Source organism: Artibeus jamaicensis, unplaced genomic scaffold, assembly GCF_021234435.1.
Source record: "Artibeus jamaicensis isolate MK-2021 breed Jamaican fruit bat unplaced genomic scaffold, CSHL_Jam_final contig_2170, whole genome shotgun sequence".
NCBI classification, from domain to species: domain Eukaryota; kingdom Metazoa; phylum Chordata; class Mammalia; order Chiroptera; family Phyllostomidae; genus Artibeus; species Artibeus jamaicensis.
In genome coordinates, this window is record NW_026521445.1 from 5,311,631 (window position 1) to 5,333,592 (window position 21,962).

Below are 21,962 nucleotides of genomic sequence, written 5' to 3' on the forward strand. Positions count from 1 at the left end.
AAGTACAGGTAAACTGAAAGGCCCAGGGTGGCCCAATCCACGGTCAGCCAACTCTCCCAGTTCCCAGGTCAAAGTCACCTACTCACAGACAAAACCAGTAAGTAAGTAACCTTTGTCTCCCTACCCTGAACTGGGCTCCCCAGAGTTACTGGCCACTTTGCAACCAAATTCCTCTAACCACAAAAGCAAATAGGAAAAATTGCATCCTTGTTAACAAAGCCCACCCCCTCCCAAGAGAGGTTGGTGTCTTGCATGAACAACGTAAAAGAATTCACCTGTAAATGAGTGGCTACATCCTTTCTCACAAATTGAGATCTGCGATAAACAGTTCCACAAAATAAGGGAAAAAACGAAAAGCTCCCTACTTCATTTTATAAAGTTAACAGAATGCTGATATTTGTCAAAAATATTTGTCAAAAAAAATATTGAAATCTGAGGATGAAACAAAAAATAAGACTACAGGGCAACCATTATCACTTATTTATAATTATTATTTATAATTATTATTTGTCAAACTTGGACACAAGCAGTACATTTAAAAATGCCGTAGTCACAGTGGGTTTATGGGAATCCATATAAATGATATTGGAAATCTATGCAATCACATAAATAGATACTCTAAAAATAGATAAGATTTAACATTTATTGCAGACTTTAGAAAGTTATGAGAGCAGGGCTAGCAAGATTTCCTAACATGATATTTTTAAAAGCAAAGGTTACTCAACTTTTCACTCATGTTAAAAATGATACAGGAATCCTGCCCTGGCTGGTGTGGCTCAGTGGAATGAGTGCCAGCCGGCACACCGAAAGGTCGCCGGTTCAATTCCCAGTCGGGGCACAAGCCTGGGTTGCAGGCTGGGTCCCCAGCTGAGGGTATGAGAGAGGCAACAGATCAATGTTCCTCTTCCTCTCTTACTCCCTCCCTTCCCAGCTCTCCAAAAAGAGATAAATAAATAAAATTGTTTTTAAAAATACAGAAATTTTCATTAAAGTTAGAATTAAAGTAAGGATAGCATTCTTTCCCAACTATTATATTGTTCTAGAAGTTCTAGCAAAGCAACAATAGATGAAGTAAAATCATTATCGCTCCTTGTGCGTGATAGTATCTAAGTACAGAAACCAGGAGAGTCAAACAAATCAATGGAACATCAGCATAATTTAATAAATTGTTAGAACATAAAATAAATAAACCAAAATACATATCTTTACTGTAGATAAGAAATAATCAGCTAGAAATTATAGAAAACATAATTGGAAATATTCCAATAATAAAAGGGAAAAAAGACTTAAGAAATCATCTTACTAGAAATTTTAGCAGGAATTATTATGAAGACCATGAACCTTCCTTAAGAGACAGAACAGAAAACCTTGTATAAATAAAGAAAAAATACCATATTCCTGAATGGAAAAATACAATATTCTAAAAATGTCAATTATTTTCAAATTGATTTCTAGGTTTGTTGTAATTTTAATAACAGCACTAATAAGTTTTCTTTTTGGAATTTCAAATATGCATCTGGAAGAATAAATCAATAAGAATGGATAAGAAAAGTGTGAAAATAAGGAATAATGAGAGGTAACTTACTTCGCCAGATACTGAAGCATTTAATAAAGCAAAAATAATTCAAGTAGTTTAGTACTGATGAGAGAATTGGTTGAGAAATCAAAGAAACAAACAAACAAAAAGACATCTCCATAAACATACTGGAGTACATATAAGAATTTAGTACAAGCCCTGGCTGGTGTGGGTCAGTAGACTGAGCGCCAGCCTGTGAACCAAGGGGCTGCCAGTTGGATTCCCAGTCAGAGCACATGCCTGGGTTGCGAGCCAGATTCCCCAGTAGGGGGCGCACGAGAGGCAACCACACTTTGACCTTTCTCTCCCTTCCCCTCTGTCTATAAATAAATAAATAAAATCTTGTAAAAAAAAGGACTTAGTGCACGATCAAGATTGCATCATAATTCAATACAGAAAAGAAAGATTCAATAAACTGTGTTTGGCTATCTATTGGGGAAAAATAATAGAACTCTTCGCCTCAGGTTAAATACCAAATACATGTGAGATGGCTTACAGGACAGAAGCTGGACTTCCTGAGACCACAACAGGACGGACACTGTCCGATAGGAGAAGTGGCACGGCCTCCTGGGGGACAGCCCGGGCAGCTCTTTCAAGAACCTTAAAAACATTCGTGCAGTCCGACTGCATAATTCCTCTTCTGGAAATCCTCCAGACAAAACAATCAGACAAAATACAACAATACAAGCAGATTCCTTACAAAATAAATGAGCTAAACATTCAACTCAAGAAGCTGGAATAAAAAAAGAACAGAGCAAGCCCAAAGAAAGAGTAAGGAAGGAATTAATAAGATAAGGCAGAAATCAATGAATTAGAGAATAAGTGGGAAAAATTAAGAAATTTAACAAAGCCAAAAGATGAGTAAGATCTCTGGCACACTTGAGCAACAGAAAAAGAACAGGAGGGAGAGATGAACAAGGGAGGAAGGCAGTAAAGGAGAAAATGGAGGTAAACAAAAAAGTACAATAAGAAAGAAAAGCCAATTACAGAACTAACAATTAAAATGTTATGAACCACAATACACTAATGAAACTGCAAACCTACATAAAATGCATAGACCCCTTGAAAACTAAGAAATGTCAAAACAGCTACCAGGAAAAATAGAAAATTGCTATATAAACTGTTAGGTAGCAAATTGAAACAGTAGTTGAAAGACTTCCCCTCGCAGGTAGGCGCCTTTCCAGGTTTGCACTGAAGAGAGCTGCATTAAACTGACGGAAACACAAAGGTACACGGCCCTCCTCTAGGCAGGGGTTGCCGACCGCACGGCCACTGCTCAAGTTAAGAGTAAGCTGGGAGAAGTAAGTGTTTCCACCTCTACTAAACCAGAAGCATAGACCGAAAGCTGTAGGTCTGGATTGGCCACAGAGCTGCATTCAGAGCCCGTGAGGGGAGGTCAGCAGGCACAGCAGCAGCACCGACCACCCCAAGCATCTCCACATGCCTTTGAGATGCTCAATGCTTGGTAGAGCTGGGAGGAACAAGCGGTGTTCTGTTCAGTCCCTGCTGTGGGTTTACCCGAGATTCCATGGCCCGGGGCTGTTAAATTCAGTCTGCCGCCCCCAAGGGCCTGACCACCCTGCCACTGCTGACCGAACAGGGCAGTACACAAGCTCCACGCCCAGAGAACCCAGCTGTGCAGACGCCCGCCGGCAGCATTTCACTAAACAAATACGTTGTGAGCCTCTGGTGTGTTCCAGGCCCTATGTTTGCTCCAGATACAAACGACCCAACAAGTTCACAAAGGAGAGTTTTTCCAGTGACCTACCTCCATAATGCGTGTAAGTAGCTCTTTTTCCTGGACTAGGAAGTAAGAGATGGAGCCAAAACTCAACACTGGACCAGCTAAGCACACACCTTGGCCAGGCAGGGCGATGGGCTTCCGCGTGCTGGACTGGCAAAGGCATTGGAAAGAAGCCGTGTCTCGGGAGCGCCCAGACCCTTTGGCACTGACATTAAAAGGAAAAGTATAAAAGATACGGGAGCTGGAGGCTAGGGAGCGGTCAGTAACGAGCCAAACAGCAGAATAGCCCCTGAATCGGCGGAGGTGCAGAAGGGTTTTCTACTACCCACAAAAGGATCCCCTTCCACCCCTGTCCCCGTAGCTACCATGACACAGAAAGGAGAAGTTTTATTCCCATGGGATAACATTCTAAAGTTTACAGTTCAGTAGTAACATAGACAAAAGGGCCTCACCTTTAAAGCAAGGTGCGTTAGGAAATTCAATTATCTATCCATAACAGGGGGCAGAAGAGATTGAATCTAGAACACAAAATATTGAATCTAGAGTTTAAACCCGGCCCCATTACTTATTAGACGTGTGACCTTGAACAACTTATATTTTTCAGCCTCACTGAGGTGAAGTGTAACACCCAACGTGGTAGTGAGACTCCAAAGATGGCCGTCCACAATGCCTTCTCCCCCAGACATATGTTCTACTCCAGCCATAAAGAGGTGTAGTCTTTCCTCCCCTTTAGTCTTGACTGGCCCTGTGATTTGCTTTAACCAATACATGAGACAGAAGAGATGGATACAACTCCCCAGGCTGGGCTGTAAGAGACCTGAAGCTTCTGCTTTTGTGTGCTTGCAACGCTCCCTCCTGGGACCCCGCTGTCCTGTTAGGAGAAATGTAAGCCATGTGAAGAGCTGCTTGGAGAGAACCACAGCCCGCCAGCTGACGGCCCCCAGCTGAACCCTCGGCTGACAGCCAGCCGTGTGTGTCAGCCATGGCGACATTTCAGCCCAGCAGAGCCCCAGATGAAGGCAGCCCCAGGTAACAACACATAGAGCAGAAGAACTGCCCCGCTGAGTCAAGTTCAGGTCCATTAAAAACAAAGTCTCACCAAACACAGAACTCAATTACCAAAATCCATCACATCAAGAGGCTAAGAAAGAAAAGCCATATGATCCTATCAATAGATGCATAAAAACTAGTTGACAAAATCAAACACTCCTTTATGATTAAAACACTCAGCAAATTAGAAATGGAGGGGAACTTCCTCAACTGGATAAAAACATCTGCAAAAACCTACAGCTAACATTATGCCTCATAATGAGAAACTAGATGACTTTTCCTGACTAGGTCAGGAAGAAGGAAAGGATGCCCCCTCTCACCCCTCCTTTTCAGTCTCATGCTGCAAGTCCTAGCTAATGCAACAAGACAAGAAAATGAAATAAATCGTACACGGGACGGAAAGGAAGAAATAAAACTGTCTTTGTATGCAGATAGCATGGCTATCTATGAAAAAAACCCAAAGAATTGAGAAAAAATCCCGGAACTAATAAGAAATTAGAGCAAGATTGAATGAATCTATTGCTTTCCTATGTCTCGGCAATGGTCAAGTGGAATTTGAAATGAAAAACAATAACATTTACATTAGCAGCCCCCCAAATGAAACACTTAGATATAAGCCTAAGCAATATGTATAAGTTATAGGTGAGAAAAATTAGAAAATTCTGATGAGAACTCAAAGAACTATTACTAAGATGTCAGTTCTCCCCAACTTGATCTATAGATTCAGTACGATCCCAATCAAAATCTCAGCAAGGTATCTTGTGGATATCACCAGATTTTAAAGTTTATATGAAGAGAAGAAAGATCCAGAACAGCCAATGCAATGTTGAAGGAGAAGAACAAAGCCAGCAGACTAACCACACCCAACTTTGAGACTTAATATAAAGCCTCAGTATTCCAGAGAGGGTGGCACTGGTGAAAGATGAAAAATAGATCCATGGGACATGACAGAGGTCCCAGAAATAGACCCACATAAATGTAATCAACTGATCTCTGACAAGGGAACGAAGGCAAAACGATGGAATTCAACAGTCTTATCTACAAATGGGGCTGGAACGACTGGACATCCACGTGCCAGAAAATGAATCCAGACACAAACTTGACAACCTCCACAAAAATCAACTCAAACGGATATCACAGACCTAAATATAAAATGCAACACTACACCCTCCCCCCGGAAGACAACATAGGAGGGACTCTAAGTAACCTTGGCTGCAGCACCAAAGGCTCAATGCATGAAAAAAATTGGTAAACTGGACTTACTACAATTTAAAATCTCTGCTCTGTAAACGACACTGTCAAGAGAATGAGAAGACAAGCCACAGTCTGGAAGAAAATGCTTGGGAAAGACTGACAAAGGACTACAATCCAAAATAGGCAAAAAAAAAAACCCATTAAAACTCCAGCATAACAAAATGAACAATGTGATTAAAATATGGCCAAAAACCTGAACAAATACCTCATCAACAAAGATACGTAGATGGAAAATAAGCCCATAAAAAGCTGTTCCATGTCATACGTCATCAGGGAAATGCAAATTAAAACAACAAGTACCGCCACACACCCAGGAGAGTGGCCAAAATAGGGACACTGACGACAGCAAATGCTGACGAGGACGCGGAGTGACAGGAACTCATTCACTGCCACCGGGAGTGCGGTACAGACGCCTCGGCCACCACCCAACCCAGCCATCACCCCTTACCTCTGGAGGCTTTGTAAACTTCATAGAAAGAATAGAAGTGGAAGCCGAGTGCAGCAAGCACGTAAAAAGATAGTTCCCACCGCGGCAGCATTGCTCGTGCCAAGTGGTGCCAGTGCCCAAGGTGAGGGTCTCTAGACAGAGAAAGAGAAATAAAAACGTTAGGCCATGGACATGACACTGGAGAATAGCACACTGTCACCACCAGTCAGTTCACTCGTTCTTCCAGGGACTCGTCACCATTGGAGGTGAGACCTCCTCCTGCCAGTTACCTTACACACATGCACATATACACACATGCACATGCACACACATGTACATGCACACAACCCGCTGCTCCCACAGTCCTCATCCTTCCCCCCTCACACTGTGCACCAGACAGCTCTGCCCTCACTGTCCGACACACCTGTCTGCCCCCATGGAGTGGACCTTTAGGGGGCAGCAACCATGGTCTCTGGGTCCCCAGCACCTCGCACAGGGTGTGTGATGTAGCAGGAAGACAACGGGTCGCTCCATAAATAAAAATGCCTTCAAAATCCTGATCAAAATAAAAGTAAAACTCATCTCCAACCTCTTCTAAGCCATGAGCGTTAACCTCCTCGTTCTCTGTCAGATGTCACCCCACAGTCACCCCATGACACTGCATCAACGAGAACTGCTGTGTCCTCCGTGCTGTGTGCACCACAAGGGAAGCTCATGACACAACCCAGGCAGCGACAGCAAACACGGCTGGCTGCCCACCCTGCGAGAGTCACTCTCCCTTCTTACAAAGTAACTGAGTTTTTACCTGACCACGAAGATGCTGAGCTCAACTCTATGTTGCAGCCAGGTGGGGACATTCGAGCTGTTCCAGCCAGGAGGCTGTGGTCACCTCCCTCCTGCCGGGTGGAACTGGAATAGCCACCCTGGACCAAGAGGCAAAGCCACGTGGAAAAACAAGGTCGAGGTGCCCCAGCCCCTGACTCCCCCAGGTCACTTAAAACTGGGCTATTGCATGAAAGAGAAACACTATTCTAGATCTCTCTGTTATGGAGGCCATGTGCTCCTTCAAATAAGAGGGCCAGTGACGGTGAGTTAGGTTCTAAAGTTCTGCCAATGACACGGTCAGTTCCCCAGCAACAAAGAGCCAGCCTTTCGCGGCCCTCACTCTTCACTCAGACCTCTCACGCACGTCTCGCTCTGAATGCCAAGTTAACTTAAGGGCAAATTTGAAGCCCAGGCAAGTTCTTCTTCTACTGTGTGGCAGTAATGCCAAACCAGAACTCACAGCCGCCTGGTGAAGTATGTGGCGCAAGGGAGGCAAGCATTTCGCAGATGGCAAATGTGAAACAGGCCAGGCCGCACGGTCAGAAGTAACTGAGTCAGAGCTCGGCTCCAGGTCTTGGGCCCACCGGGCCCCCACCTGCGGCCTGAGCCAGGGCCCTTAAGGAGATTCTCGTCCTCAGACCCTGGCCCAGAGTCGGCCACACGCAAACCCCCTTCTTCCGGCTAAAGGAAGACAGGCCAGGAACGCCTGTCCACTTGGGCTCTCAGAAAGTGTGAGCTCGGAAGCCGGTGGCCCTGCCGCAGGGGCTCTGGAAGTCAGCTCAGTCTGGGCTTCTCCTGCGCCCTGAGACCCAACAGCATGCGCCCCGCTGCCACCCACGAGCAAGCCGATTCCTTGCACTTCAACACGCCTCCCAGGTCCGCCTGCTGTTTGCCAGAACCACTTCCAGCTTCATCCATTCCTTGTCACATCATTTTTAAATTCCCGTCCTCTCTTAGAATATCTTAAATTTTCTTTATGGAACTTCATAGAAATAGGGTAGCCTTCCCCTTAGAGGGATATTAACTTGGCCTCTGGGTTTTACGATGTCTCCCCTTTCAAAGAAGGCCACTATTATATTGGATGACCTCCTCAACACAAACCAACCCCTTCGTTAAGATCACAATTAACGCGCCCGGGGAGCCGCGGGAAGGGGCCCCAGAGCCCAAGAATCAGCAATTAATAAAGAGCCGAGAGTTCCACTGAAATCTGAACACAAATAATCTTGGAGACTATAGGAAGGTTCTAGAAACCCTGTTCTGTAGACACTTTTCAAGGACACTGTCTTCCAGACACTTCATCCCTCTGCATCCGTGAGTTTACTGTCAGGGACCTGGAGAACTCGGGGAGACAACATTTCCCCGTTTGCCGCAGCTCTTAGCTGTATTGACACGCACCCTGCAGACCTGCTTGGGACTCCTGACCTCCAGAGCTGCGAGCTGGTTTGTGCTGTTGTAACCCACGACGTCTGTGGTCCTTTGTTAGGAAGCCACAGGAAGCTACTACGCCATCCCTGCCTAGTGGAGGGAAAGTCCCTAACTGAAAGGATTTATATACAACAGTAGACTATTTTAATCCAATTGTTATAAAGTTAAATTGCAAGAAAATGAAATCTGAAAACAAAATTTTGTGTTCAGTCCTCACCTTAGCATTTTATTTTTGGTTTTTACCTCACACTGATATTAATCTTACCATCAAACACAATTCTTAAGTCTTTTTATATGAACTGCCCTTCAGCCAGTCGTCTGCTATTAGAGGCTGGCAATAAGGAGTGAGTTCCACAAATCCCCAACTCAGAAAAGCTCCTGACGTGATATTGTATTCTTTCCCCTGCAGATTCCCTACTTATTTTCAACCTTTTTTAATCACCAAGAGTTATGCCCATCACATCTGACACTCCCCAGATCAGGGGCATCTGAACGAACCAAATACTTGATAATATTTTAAGCAAAGTTTGTATTAAAATATACTTAAAGAAAAAAAATTTAAGATTTTCCAACAGCAGACTCACTTCAATCATTACCACTCAGATTTAAAAAAAAAAAAGCCTCAAAACCTCCTTCTGTCCTTGGCTTGAAGTCCTGACCACTAGCCCGATAGCTATCACCCTCGCTTATTTAATTTTGCCCACGTTTGAACTTCATGTAAATGGAACCACATGGAACTTCCTCCATGTGGTGTCTGCCTGCCTTTCATTTCGCTTTGTGTTTGGGGTTTGGCCATGTGGGAGGCAATGACCTGATCGCCGTCTCGACTATGGAGTCTTTCATTGTACAAACACTTCATGTCTCTACCCATTTGACTACTGATGAACGTGGAGCTGCTCCAACTTGGGGCCGTTACGAATAATGCTGCTCTGCATAGTCTTCTACGGGACGTAGTGCCCAGACATACGCCTCACTGCTAAGTGTTCATCTAAGAACAGACTAGCTGGGTCGCAGATGTGTATGTCCAGCTTCCCAGTCGGTGCTGGCACAGACACCTTCCAAAACAGTTACACGAAATTTCGTGGCCATCAGCCACGAGAGCCCCAGTCTGTCCATAACCTAACCAGCGCTCGGCACTGATGGTCTCTTTAATTTTAGCCACTCTGGGGAGCATGTACTGCTATCCCACGGAAGTTTTAATGTGCATTTCTCTAATTGCTGATGAGGTGGACCGCCTTTCCATATGTTCCTTGGGAATTTGGAGACCCTCTTTTATGAAGTGACTTGCCATTTAATGTAAAAGTTGTCTCTACATTCGGGGCATGAGTTCTTTATCGAATGTTATCTATTACATTCCGTGGCTTGCCTTTTCTCTCTCTTTATAGAATCTTTAGATAAACAGAAGTTCTTACTCAAACTTCCCTTGATAATTAGTGCTTTTTGCATCCCATTTAACAAATCTTTGATTATACCTCAGCCGTAAAGACATTTTACTTTGCTCTCTTCCTGAAGCTATATTGTTTGAGCTCTCACTTTGAGCTGTATGACCTTTTTTAAATTGATTTTTTAGAGGAGAGATTTATTGCTCCACATGTTTATGTATTGATTGGTTAATTCTCTTGTTGCAATGTAGACAATAGATTTTAATGTGACAGATTAGGAAAAGTTCATAGATACCATTTCAAATTTCACATAGCAATTCATTGGTTGATTCTTCTATGTGCCCTGACGGGGATCAAACCTGCAACCTTGGTGTATCGGACGACGCTCTAAGCAGCTCAGCTACCCATCCAGGGCTGTGTGATGTATCTTGATTAATTTTTGTACATGGGATGAGGTACACGATCAAGATTCATCCTGTCCACATGGATGTATCCAATGGCCCAGCATCGCTTACGGAAGAGGCTGTCCCTTCCTGCACTGCACCTCAGGTCACCTGTCAGACGTGCCAGCTTGTTCCTGATCCTCCGCCCAGCTCCATCCTCTGTCTAGCACTGTGCCAATACCGTACTTACACACTGCATACTGATCCAGTAGCTTAGGTTGTTCAGCTTTGCTCTTTTTCTTAGATTGTCTGTAATTTCCACATAAATTTTAAAATGGGCTCATCAGTGCCTATTTTTGAAAAACGATTTGCTGGGATTTTTATTGGGATTATACTGAATCTATAGATTTATTTGTGGGGCAATGGCATACCTCTATTATTTTAAATTTTTAAATCTTCTCAGTGTTTTGGCTTGCAAGGAAATTTTTATCATGAATGGGTGCTGAGTTTTATTAAATAACTCAGTTTTATTTTCCCCTTTATTCTGTATATGTAGTTAAAGTACATTTACGGGTTTTCTAATGTTAGTTTACATCCCTGGAATACATCCCACTTGGACGTGGTTTAGTGTCCTTTCTATAGATGGCTAGATTTCATTTAGCAATACATCATTTTAAGACTTTCACATCTTTTTTGTGCGGGTTTAGCCTATTATTTTCTTGGAATATCCTTATCAAACTTTAGTAACAAGGTTACACTGGTCTCATAAAAGCAGCCAGGGCACATTCCTTTTCTATCTCTTTCATTTAATGTGATCTTTCACTAGCAAAGCCATCTGGGCTTGGAAAGTTTGCTATAGGAAGGTTTTTAACTACAAATTTAATTTCTTGAATAGACACAGAACTAGTTGGATTCCCTAGTTCTTATGTCTTAGGCAAGGCATTTCATCCAAAAAGCTTGTCCATTTTATATGATTTTCAAAGGTATTACTATACAATTGTTCAGAATAACATCTTAAGATCTCTTTTCCAAATGTCTGTGGAATATGTATGACAATTCCTTTTTCTTCCCTGGTACTGGCACTACCATAGGCCATTAAGGTTTATTTCCCTTCAAAAACAAAAACAAGAACGCCAGTTGTGCACTGCATGACACCCACCCACTATCACACGGACGGGTCCTCTCCAGCAGAATTACCCACAGAAGGAGTAGGGGGGCCAAAGAATGTAAAGAATCCGGCAATTCCCTCTCAGCAGCTCTTACCACCACAAACAACTGTGAACTTGAGCTCAAACTGAAAGAGAAGGAAACAGCTATGAGTAACAGTCTAGGGTGACCAGCAAGGACTCAGAAAGAAACAGCCACTCAGCAGGGTGTATATCCTAGGATATCCTCCAAGGTGTGCACAGGGAGAATTCAGGGGACCATGAACTTAAATTTTTTCTCACACATCTGTATTTTCATGAACCTCTACCAGGGGTGTCCAGCCTTTTGGCATCTCTGGGCCACACTGGAAGAAGAAGAGTTGTCTTGGGCCACACAGTAAACACACAAACGCTAATGAAAACTGATGAGCAAAAAAAAAGGGGTTTAAGTAAATTTACAACTTTGTGTTAGGCCACATTAATGGCCATCCTGGGCTGCACGTGGCCCGCGAGCTGCAGCTTGGACACCCCTGCCACTGAAATTCAGGATTTCGTTTGGTTATAGGTATGGACAACAAACGATACCAATAACAGCAATTCTGGTCACACTGTCACCAGGAAGACTCACGGTCATTTTCCTACCCCAGTGCAGCTGTTGCAAATATCACAAAATATTATTTACATGGGCCTCACTCTGAAAGTGGGAGTTATTTCATACAGCACTGAATTTTGTTACTTAATGCACTAATAAAAAATATAAAGTACTCAATTACAAATTTGATTTCTTCACATGGTTTTTGATAATTTTGTTTCAATATAATTTTTTACCCTACGAACTTTTTTTTAAAAATTTTCATCAGTGTATGGTTGCCTTTCGTGCATCCCCTGCTGGGAACTGGCCTGCAGGGAACCGGTCTAGCAACCCAGGAATGTGCCCTCACTGGGAATCGAACCGCGATTGTCTGGTTCACAGGCCCGTGCTCAATCCACTGAGCTACACCAGCCAGGGCTCCTATGAACATTTTTAATGCCTTTTAAAAACTGGCTTCCCCATACTCCAAAGAGGTCAATGGTACCTTTAAAAAAGGCACAGAAACCCTACAAGATATTAATGACTTCATCCAAGCCAGGGAATTCCCATGCAACAACTCGGGGCACATTCCATGGCCCTGAGCTGGAAGCAGGAAACACACAGGTGAGTAAGGCCCACCCTGGTGAGCTCCTGATGTTAACCTGAAGAGTCCCCACCAACATCTAGCCACCCACAAAAATGACTGCTCTCATTGGGGACTTGGCCTTCACCGTAAGTTAGTCTATACAACCTTCTTCCCAAAAAGGGAGCAAAGTTAACAGTAGATAGAGCACAGGCTTTATTAATTCAAAAACTGGAGTCTTCCCAGCATTTACTAGTTTGTCCATTTGGCATCTCTAACTCTTTATTCTTCTGTAAAAACGGACCACACTACCTATCTTTCCACTTTAGAAATAAATTCATTATATCTAAATCTTCCAGGTACCAGAAAGTTCAGAAATAACAAACCTAAAGCATCTGGTAATAAGCACTCGTCCCTGTTAATACTAGTTGAATCTTTCAGGTCAGGACTCACTGGCTTACCCAACACTCAATCCCAGGTAGGGACGGCCACAGACATAGGAGGGAGGAAAGATGGAACATAAAGAATGGAAGGGGGAAAATCGTATTTATTCTTCAAGTTCCGGTATAAAAACCATCGCCTCCTCCGTGAAGCCTTCCCTCCGGGCTCTTGTGTTCCCACGGCACTTATCACATAGAAGTAAACGCCTACCTCTGCGAGTGAAAGAACCATACAAAACAGAAAGTAAACAGTGAGTCTCACCCTCTTCTAACGCAAACCAGCGAGGGTGCCAACCCACTAGTCTGAGTGCCCTGACCAAAGAAGCCATGAACCAAGGACGCGGCGTATTTCTTAAAACCAGTGCCACCCCAGGACCCCTCTCGCCCGCCTTGGTGGGGCTTTGCCCCGGGAGGAGGGCCTTTCCTCACGAAGGCCACTGCCATCTAAAGGCGAGATTTAGAAGAAAAAAGGGATACTAAGAATAGAGGGCAAAAAAAACCCATCTCTAACTTTGGAGGTCACTAGAGCCGCAGCAGTCGGGCAGAGGCACTTTTAGTACTGCGAAGGGGACCAGCGTCCGCAATTCCCCACAACCAGATGAAAAACGCGGGACGCAGCCAAGGGGAGGGGACACTGGCAGGGGCGTGCGTGGACGCCGGCCAGCGGCGGCCGGGGCCCTGTGCACGGTCACAGTCCCCGGCGCCTTTGTCTCCACTGCAGGACCAGAAGCTTCCCCCGTCCCATCCTCAGGAGCGCACGCAGGGGCCGGGGTAGGAAACGGAAAGCGTCTTGTGCATTTTTTTCAACCAACGCAAAAAAAAAAAAGTCACCAAAACGTCCCCGGGACCCGCTGCGGTCACCAGCTACCCACCTCCGGGCTGTCCCGGGCGGCGGCGGCGTTCACGCGCGCCCCGAGTTCCCAACACCCCTCTCCGCACTTCCAGTCAAGAGGTAGCAACGGGCCTGCCCGGGAAGCCGCCCTCTTTTCGGCGCGGCCGTTGGAGGAGCAGCCCGCGCGTGCCCGGAGCGCGTCCCCGCGTCGTGCCCGCGCGCCTTCTGCTCCAGACCGGCGGGCTTGCGCTTCCGCGGCGCCCCGGGATTGCGGCGGGCCGGCCGCCCTACCCGCTGGGACTCGCCAGAGGGCGGCCCACCTCTCCAGTCGGCGTGTGCACCGCGTCGTCCCCCGGGTCCCCCAAGCCTCGCTCGCACCGGGGTTCTGGGCTCCGGGCCCTGCGCGGAGCTGCGTCCGGGCCTCTCCCTAACCAGTTTGTTAATTGCAGGCTGGGACTGCTGGCGGGTTTGGGAAGGGAAGTCACCTGAAACTCGAAGGGGACGCTAAATCTCACCTCACTGGTCCCCACGTCCGCGTACGTTTTGTAGGCAAAAGGAAGTAGCTTGCTGAGATGAAAACCAGCCCTGGGGGCTCCCCGAGCTGGCTGTGTGGATTTAGCCTCTGTGTGCCTCCCTGTCCTCAGTAAATCAGAAATAAACTTCCCTGCTTTCATCGCGAATCAGAGAGAAGAGCAAACAGAATGCACTTGAACTGTAAACAACTTACAAAGATTATCCCCACCGCAAAATGTATGCCAGTGATTTCGAGTGGAGGCCTGAAGCTGCCTCGATGGGATGTAATTGGGAAAGTGACTTTATGCCCAGTGTTGTCAGAGGCCTCGGATGCCACCTTTGCCCGAGTTCCACAGATTTACAGAAGCAGGGGAATCGCCTGGCTTCTAGGTAAAACCACAGGCATCTGGATCTCTACTCAGACTCTCCAGAGGAAGGGTGTCTCAAGTGACCTGCCTAATTAGCAGGTCAATGTCAGAACTGCCATAGGCAGTAGGAAAATACAGAGGCTGTGCTCTAAATTTAATCTAGCACTCATTGAAATAGTCCAGGAGATTCTTTTTCTGGTTGCAAATTTCTCTGGGAAACCAGACAATAAACTCTCTAAGAAATGGAACTTCACCTATTCTTTCATTTCCCGGGTTTCCACCCCCGACACCTAGTACAGGATGGTACTCAGATGGGGCTAATAAACTAGCCCCAAGTAGGGGTACTAGATTTAGTAAATTAAAATACCAGATGTCCAAGTGAAATTGAACTTCAGATGAACAATGAATAGGCCTAACTATAGAATACGTCAGAGAGCTGACTATATATACATTTTCAACACATTCATCCATTGATGGACACTTGGCTTGCATCTACCTTGTGGCTGTATGAATAATGCCGCCATGAAACTGGGTATACAAGTATCTCTCTGAGACTCTGCTTCCGGTTCCTTGGGGTCTGTACAGAGAGGTGGAATTGCTAGATCATATAGTAATTCAGTCTTTTAATTTTTGGAGGAACCGCCACACCATTCTCCACAGAAGCTGCACCATTTTAAATGCCCGCCAACGGTGCACAGGATCCCATTTTGTCCACCTCCTTACCAAACTCATTATTTTCAGGTTGGTTTATTTATTTTTTGATGCTAGCTATCCTAATAGGTGTAAGGTGATATCCCATTGTGGTTTTGATTTGCATTTCTCTAACAATTAGTGATGTCGACCATCTTTTTATGTGCTTATTGACCATTTACATGTCTTCTTTGAAGAAATGTCTATTCAAATCCTTTGCCCATTCTCAAATTAGCTTGTTTGTCGGTTAGCTGTTGAGTTATGTATTTTGGATATTAACCCCTTATCGGATATATAATTCAAAAATATTTTCCCCTTACTTGCTTGCCCTTTCACCTTTTTGATTTTATCCTTTGATGCACAGAAGTTTTTAATTTTGATGAAGTCTAATTAATCTGTTTTTTCTTCTTTTTCACTTTTATTGTGGGTATGACAATCCAAGAAATCATTACCAACTCCAATGTTATGGCGATTTTCCCCTATACTTCCTTCTAAGAGCTTTATAGTTTTAGGTGTTTGGTGCATTTTGAGTTAATTTTATATATGGTGTAAGGCAAGGGTCCAAATTCTTTATTTTGCATGTGGATACCCAGTTTTCCCAAAACCATTTGTTAAAAAGTACAGACATTTTAAAAGGCCAGGATTTGGAGTAGAAGTAATTAATGGTGGGAGACTCAGTAGCTCTTGGAAGTGAGAGAGAGATACAGTATTTGGGGGAAACCAATGTCAGAGTCTAAACACCAAAAGATAGGTTGGAGGTTTCTCCTGGTGGGATGGAAAGAAGTGGGGAGGATCTCCCCTCCCCTCTTCATGCTTCAGGCATAGGCGGAATGTCTGGCCTTCAAAGATCTGTGCCTGTCTTGGCACAGAACTGTCCGTCTCTGGGACTCCCTGACTCGGACCCAGAGCGCAGCCCCGGAGCCACAGGTAGCCAGAGCTGCCTTGCCTTGGAAAACTTCTCTTCTGACCCTCTAAGTAAAACCAGAGAGAATCCTCTGTGGAGTGGAGAAGCAAACCAAGGCTAGAATAAAGTGAGCAAAACTGATGATCACTGAGGTTTAAGAGAGTGTCTTGGTATTGTATTCCTTGAAAAGCAAAAAATGAAAATCAGTATGTAAACATGGGTAATTAATGGTCAGTTACTATTTATACCATTATTTTAATTCTAAACCATTAATCAGGCGCTTGCCCTGGGCATGTTTTTTTCTCCAGCCCTCTCTGACAGCAGGGCCTGAGTATCCCAGCAGGGCCTCCTGTCCAGACCAGCAGCCCCGAGCGCATGGTGGCCACTCTACACACAGCAGGACTGGTGCTTAGGAGGGATTAACTAGGCCAGCTCTTCTTCGTAAATTCAACCATGCCTCAGTCATAGAAATTATACTCATTCAACTGAGGTACTAATGGTTGTAATGGTTACGACTTAATTGATAAGGACTTAAGGACAAAGGAGTGAATTTCTAATTATGAAATTTCAGGCACAGGCAGTAATGGGGAGCTATTTGGAACAATTCAAGGCCTTCCCAACGCTCCCCACCTGGCACAGCCTCTCATCTGCTCCACCTATGAGAATGTAGGCCCTGGTCTATGGTGATTCACAACAGTCAATATTGAACTAGCCCTTGACCAGCATCCACTCTATGCACAACTTAGAACTGAATGCTGGGGAGATTTTTTTAAGTGGGAAAAAAAAGACTTTTCCTGCAGAAAGTTGCAGTCTAGCTGGGGATTCTCCAAATATATGCAAAACAACTAGCAAATCATACACTCATTTCAAATAATATAGTTCAAACTACCCATAAATACTAAAGAACAAACTCATGTCAGTAGCTAATCAGAAAATAAAGCTAATGTCTCACAACCAGACTTAGTTTTTTAAACAAAAAGTAAAGTAGAGGATACTAGAGAATAGAATAGAATAGAATAGAATAGAATACAATACAATACAATACAATACAATACAATACAATACAATAGAAAATATGAGAACACAGCACTGGATTTTTTGTAAGAATTGTGAAAGTTGTCGAAAATACTGCATCCGATTTCTATAAAGAGAATAGAGAGCTAATGGAAGACTATGACGAATATCAGTCGACTATTACAAGTTATTCTATCTTATGCTAATAAACGCCTCATTTGATTTTTCTGGTGTACGGTGTGAATATGACATCACTATTACAGGACCATTAACAGAGTCTACAGTTTATATGAACATGATTTAGTTTCACTATAAAACCTTTTTCTACAAGGACCTTATCAAGTGGGATGTGTTTCAGGTTTGCCTCAGATATGCATTTATTCACATTAGCTTGAATTATCCTTTAATGGGGTGTCTCCTTCCTGTTAGAAAAGAGTGATGAAATAAAAACTAGAGGAACACCCAAGTTCAAGCTCCAGATATTTAGAACCGGAAACAGAGACAAGGCTGAGAAAAACATTTCCCCTAAGAGTAAACTTCACCTTCATTTAGAATGACATGCATTGTAAAAAGAGAGCGAGAGTGCCAGACTTCATAAAGCAGATTATCTAAAATATATTTTCTGTGTGTAAAATCCAACCAAAGTGACAAACTCTGCTATATTATTTGTAATGGCAACTTCAAAACTAATAGGACTCTTAGAGACACAGAATGCTGGACTTGTCAACAAGCCCCTCAAACATTTTTTAATGAACACAGACAAAGAAATTATTGGCACAATTTCTGAGCTGCTCTACAGAATGTTAATGAGATTTAGTTGCATGCGGTCTTGCAAAAGAGATATCTGTGGCCCACACAGATATTGACAAATGACTCTTCCAACATGAGAAGATATCACGCCAGCAAATTTTACATCTAAATCAGCTGATGCATTCAGACTTACAACTAGTCGTGGTCACATGTGCACCACTGCCGAACCTGCCAATGCCGTGATCCCCACATGGTGAAAGTCCAGCAGAGAGCTTGAGACCCGTCCCTGCAGAGCGCGGATGCTGGAAGTTACTCAACAATTCTAGTTCCTCCAGGGTGATGGCGGGGGTGAGTGGGGTTAAGCGCCTGGAGTGCGCACTTAACTTTGCATGCGCTTGATCAGATACACTGACAAAATTGGAAAACTGCCTCATTCGTGAATATCTATTAAACTAGAAACACAATGAAGGAATTATGAGTACTGGAGCCAGTCGGTATGGCTACAAAACACAGCAAAGCTATTAAAATATTGTTAAAATATATTAACACTTGCTCTTAGAAATCAGCCTCAATAGAAATTCTACTTGGCATCTCTAGAAGTAATTCTGCTGTATCTCATGAAGTGTTTAAAAAAAACGTGGCAAAGGTTGTTAAAGTTATTGAAGAGAGCTCATTGAATAGCCACAATATTCGTGTGTTTTGTTCAGAATGGAAGTAATCAGACCCTCCTGCCGAAGGTACTGGAGTTCGTGGATTGTCCTGAGGGCACCTAAGGAGGCGTATCAAGCAGGGTGAATGAACTCAGAAATGACAGCCACAATTTTTCTAACGATCTCACTTGTCAAGCAATCTCATTTTCAAAGATGACGTTTGGGATTTAAAATTAGTCTATTTGAGAATTTTCCTATGTTTCATTCTAGTATTAATAAAATGAATGAGTTATAAGAATAAATGGACAAATTAATACTTTTGTGGTTTTAATGTTTTATACATAATTAGAGTGAGCATTCTACAAAACTTTTGATTTGGTTGTATGGAGCAGGAGAGGGGGAAAAGAAACATTCTCCATTGCTGTACCTAAAGTATTTCTCACCGAGGGTGTGATTAGAAGGTCAAAAAGCACCTCCCAGTATCTGCTGTGCTGTGAAGCCAGCCCCTGTACGATATAAACTCCGGAAGGTCAAGAGTTGTATCTGTCTCGTTCATCACCGAATCACCAGGAGCACGTAGAATGGTACCTAGTACAGATTCGACAAATATTTGCTGAATAAATGAACAAACCAAAGTGGAGGGGGGAAACCAATAGTTTGTAGTTCTTTTGTTTGCACTATCCAGGCATCTTTTTTCCCCTTTTATAGATGTGGGATTTAGAAAAGATAAAGAGAAGTTACTACAGGCATGTCCTAAAAGGGCCTCAGGTGGCTAAGAGCCGAGGACACCGGCGCCTCTGGGCTGGGGAAGGCTGTGGGTGGTCGTGGGAGGTCCAGGCTGAGGAGTCACTCAGAGCAGCAGGAGGGGCCACGAGCCACTCACATGGCAGCCTCGAACGAAGACCATTCATTCCTCTTCAGACTCAGGAGAGAGCAGCTGCACCTCCGAGGGGGCTGTTGTGCTCTTTGGGAGCTGAAAGAGCCAGTGCAGTCCCCACCCCTCGTTTTCTGGAGCTGGAGCACATGTAATGGGAGACACGGACGTGAGAAGTGGTCTGAGACGTGGAGGGAGGGGACAGAATCAAGCTTACGTTAACCTTTGTTTCCTTTTCATAAAACAGGGATGATATCGGTGCCTATCATGGATGTGTCATGAGGATTAACTGAAGTAATAAATGGGAAATGTTAAGCACCGTGCCCAACCCATAATATGCACTCAGTCGTGATTCGCTATTATTGTTACTATTGCCAGTAGAACATACGATGTTTGGAAATATTTAGTGATATTTTATTCCTTTGCGCTTCTTTATACCGGCTACTCTTTCTTCTACTCTCCTGTCATATGCTATACACATTGTTCTCAGACAGAAAATAGATTAAGCTGAGAATAAAAGTCTGTTGGATGTCTGGATTTATTTTATACTCATGGTAGACACGGCATCTCAAAAGGTGGAACTTCCTTTTACTCGGGAAGCTGTCCGTTTTGAGAAAGAACAAGACGTGGGTGGAACTGTGTTCTGACTTTCAGTGTGAAGCCCAGAACCAGCCCATGCGCCGAGCCCCGGGGGCAGCGGACAGGAGAAACCCACTCTGAGGGCAGTGCTTTCCATACTGCGGGGTGAGACCTACTTCCTCTGGGCTCATAAAATTGATTTGGGAGGGTTAAAACCAGCAATTCATAGAATTGAAATAGGACAGAACAGGAAATGCCAGCGTGCATGGCAAACGGTGGTGGTAAATAATACTTTCTCGTGAGGCTGTTTCATTTGCATCAATCACATCTACTCAGCCATGATGTAAAATGTGCTTTCTGTTGTGGTCACAGTTGATGAAATTTGTACAACATCAGGGACACCACAGGGAGAGCACGGTGTCTCTCCTCTCTGGATGCCCCAGGGAGGGTGGAGCTCCTGGGAGAATGTCACATCCAGAACAGTTTTGGAAGAACAGAGCAACCATGGTCTAGGGGGGTCACACAAAGCCCCAGGTATCCTGGCAAAGTGGGGGAAGATCTGAAAAGTCACTGTGGCCACCAGGAAGGATGTGTAAGAGGCGCTAAAGCAGCCAAACAGACCTGGAGGAGCCGGCGTCTGGACCATGAGGATGCAGGCAAGGGGAGGCGATGGGAAGCCCTGGACATCAGGAACGATGCTGGCTCAGGACCATGGGACGGCGTGGGAAGAGTCACCCATTGGTGACAGCTGTGGTGGACACTGCTTTCCTCTCCACACTGGAGTGATGCATGAGCTCCACCTTCCAGACTCTTGTCCTCTGCAGCTGCCCAGACTGAAAGAAGCAGAGACCGTCAGGAGGAGGGAGTTCCTGATTAGCTACCCAGAGAGACCACATTTCAATCTTGCTTTAAAACGGAATTGGCTGAGTTTTCCTTGAATTAGAAAGGCGATGTTCCAAGTTGCTGGTCTGTGGCCAGTGCAGGAAAACAAGGCACACCAGGGGCTGTGACTGTATAAAATATCAAATCGGACATTTTATTATCTGTGAGGCCTTTGGATTTGGCAATGAGAAATCACAAGCAATCTCTCAAAGGTCAGTTTCCAAGGGAAGGTGAGGACAGAAGCCAGGCGGGGATGCGGTAAGGGCAGAGGGGTCAGAATGAACTGGTCTGTGGAGGGAGACACTGTCAGGGCGACTGGGTGTGGGGAGGCACAAACAGCAGGCTTGAGGGCCAGTTCTGCTTCTTTTAAGTGGACACACCTAAGAATTTATAGGCAGAATTTGTAGGCACCTGAAAAGGGGCCCACACAGAGCTATCCTGAGTAAAGTTCAAAGCCAAAAGTAAAGGCGATTCTAATGTGGTACGCATCGGATGAAAACGGATAAAATTTGCAAAGGACAGTGACCACACAATGGCACCATTTATTATGGTACCTACGAGATGGGGTGTGAAACTGGGGAAAGATGTCGGTAATGGCGCGCTCCTAGTCAGCGATCTTTCTCGTCGGCCCCCCAGTGCCACACCGCCCCCCTGGAGCCAGAACTCGGGGGTCTAGAAAGATCGTGGGCAGGTTCCAGAGTGCCTCCTCCTAGCAGCCTCCTTCAGTGCTGGGGCCCACGCTCCTCCTCCCGACACTCCAGGCTCCTCCCGACACTCCAGGCCCCTGTTTCCCATGCACCACTCTGCTGATCCTTTTCCCCGTCCTTCCAGTTTCCCAGTCCTGAGGGTCTGTTCTCTAAAGGAACTCTCCAAGGGAGAGTTCAAAAGTGAAGCAAGCGCTCTTGGCTAAACAAGTCTCTCAAAGCCTGACTTTTCCCAGGAAACAAGGGCTGCCCGTCTTGCCCTGGCGTTCATTCCACTCTCCCCACCCTTTCCCCTCCGAATCAAAGGCATCTCTGAGAAAGGAGGCCATGACATCACCTCCTTCAGACGGGTCAGGGTCACCCACACGGGACAGACTTCGGCCACCTATCCCGGCGG

At 44.8% G+C, this 21,962-nt stretch overlaps 1 protein-coding gene across 5 annotated transcripts in view; it reads right to left on the minus strand.

Annotated features, from left to right (window-relative positions):
* HHAT (hedgehog acyltransferase) overlaps positions 1–13,950 on the minus strand; it is a 246,746-nt gene extending 232,796 nt beyond the window's left edge. For 4 of the 5 annotated variants that reach the window (XR_008390351.1, XM_053658765.1, XM_053658763.1 and 1 more), the window contains exons 1-2: positions 13,678–13,818; positions 6,073–6,203 (exon numbers count right to left, since the gene is read on the minus strand). Coding sequence is in view for 4 of the 5 variants with exons in the window: in XM_053658765.1 (XP_053514740.1) it covers positions 6,073–6,163 (91 nt within the window). In the remaining variant the exon portion in view is untranslated. Of the gene's footprint in view, positions 1–6,072; positions 6,204–13,677; positions 13,819–13,928 lie in introns of those variants that run through there. The other variant, XM_037136997.2, reaches the window with a different exon arrangement.
* Between the last annotated feature and the right edge of the window lie 8,012 nt (positions 13,951–21,962).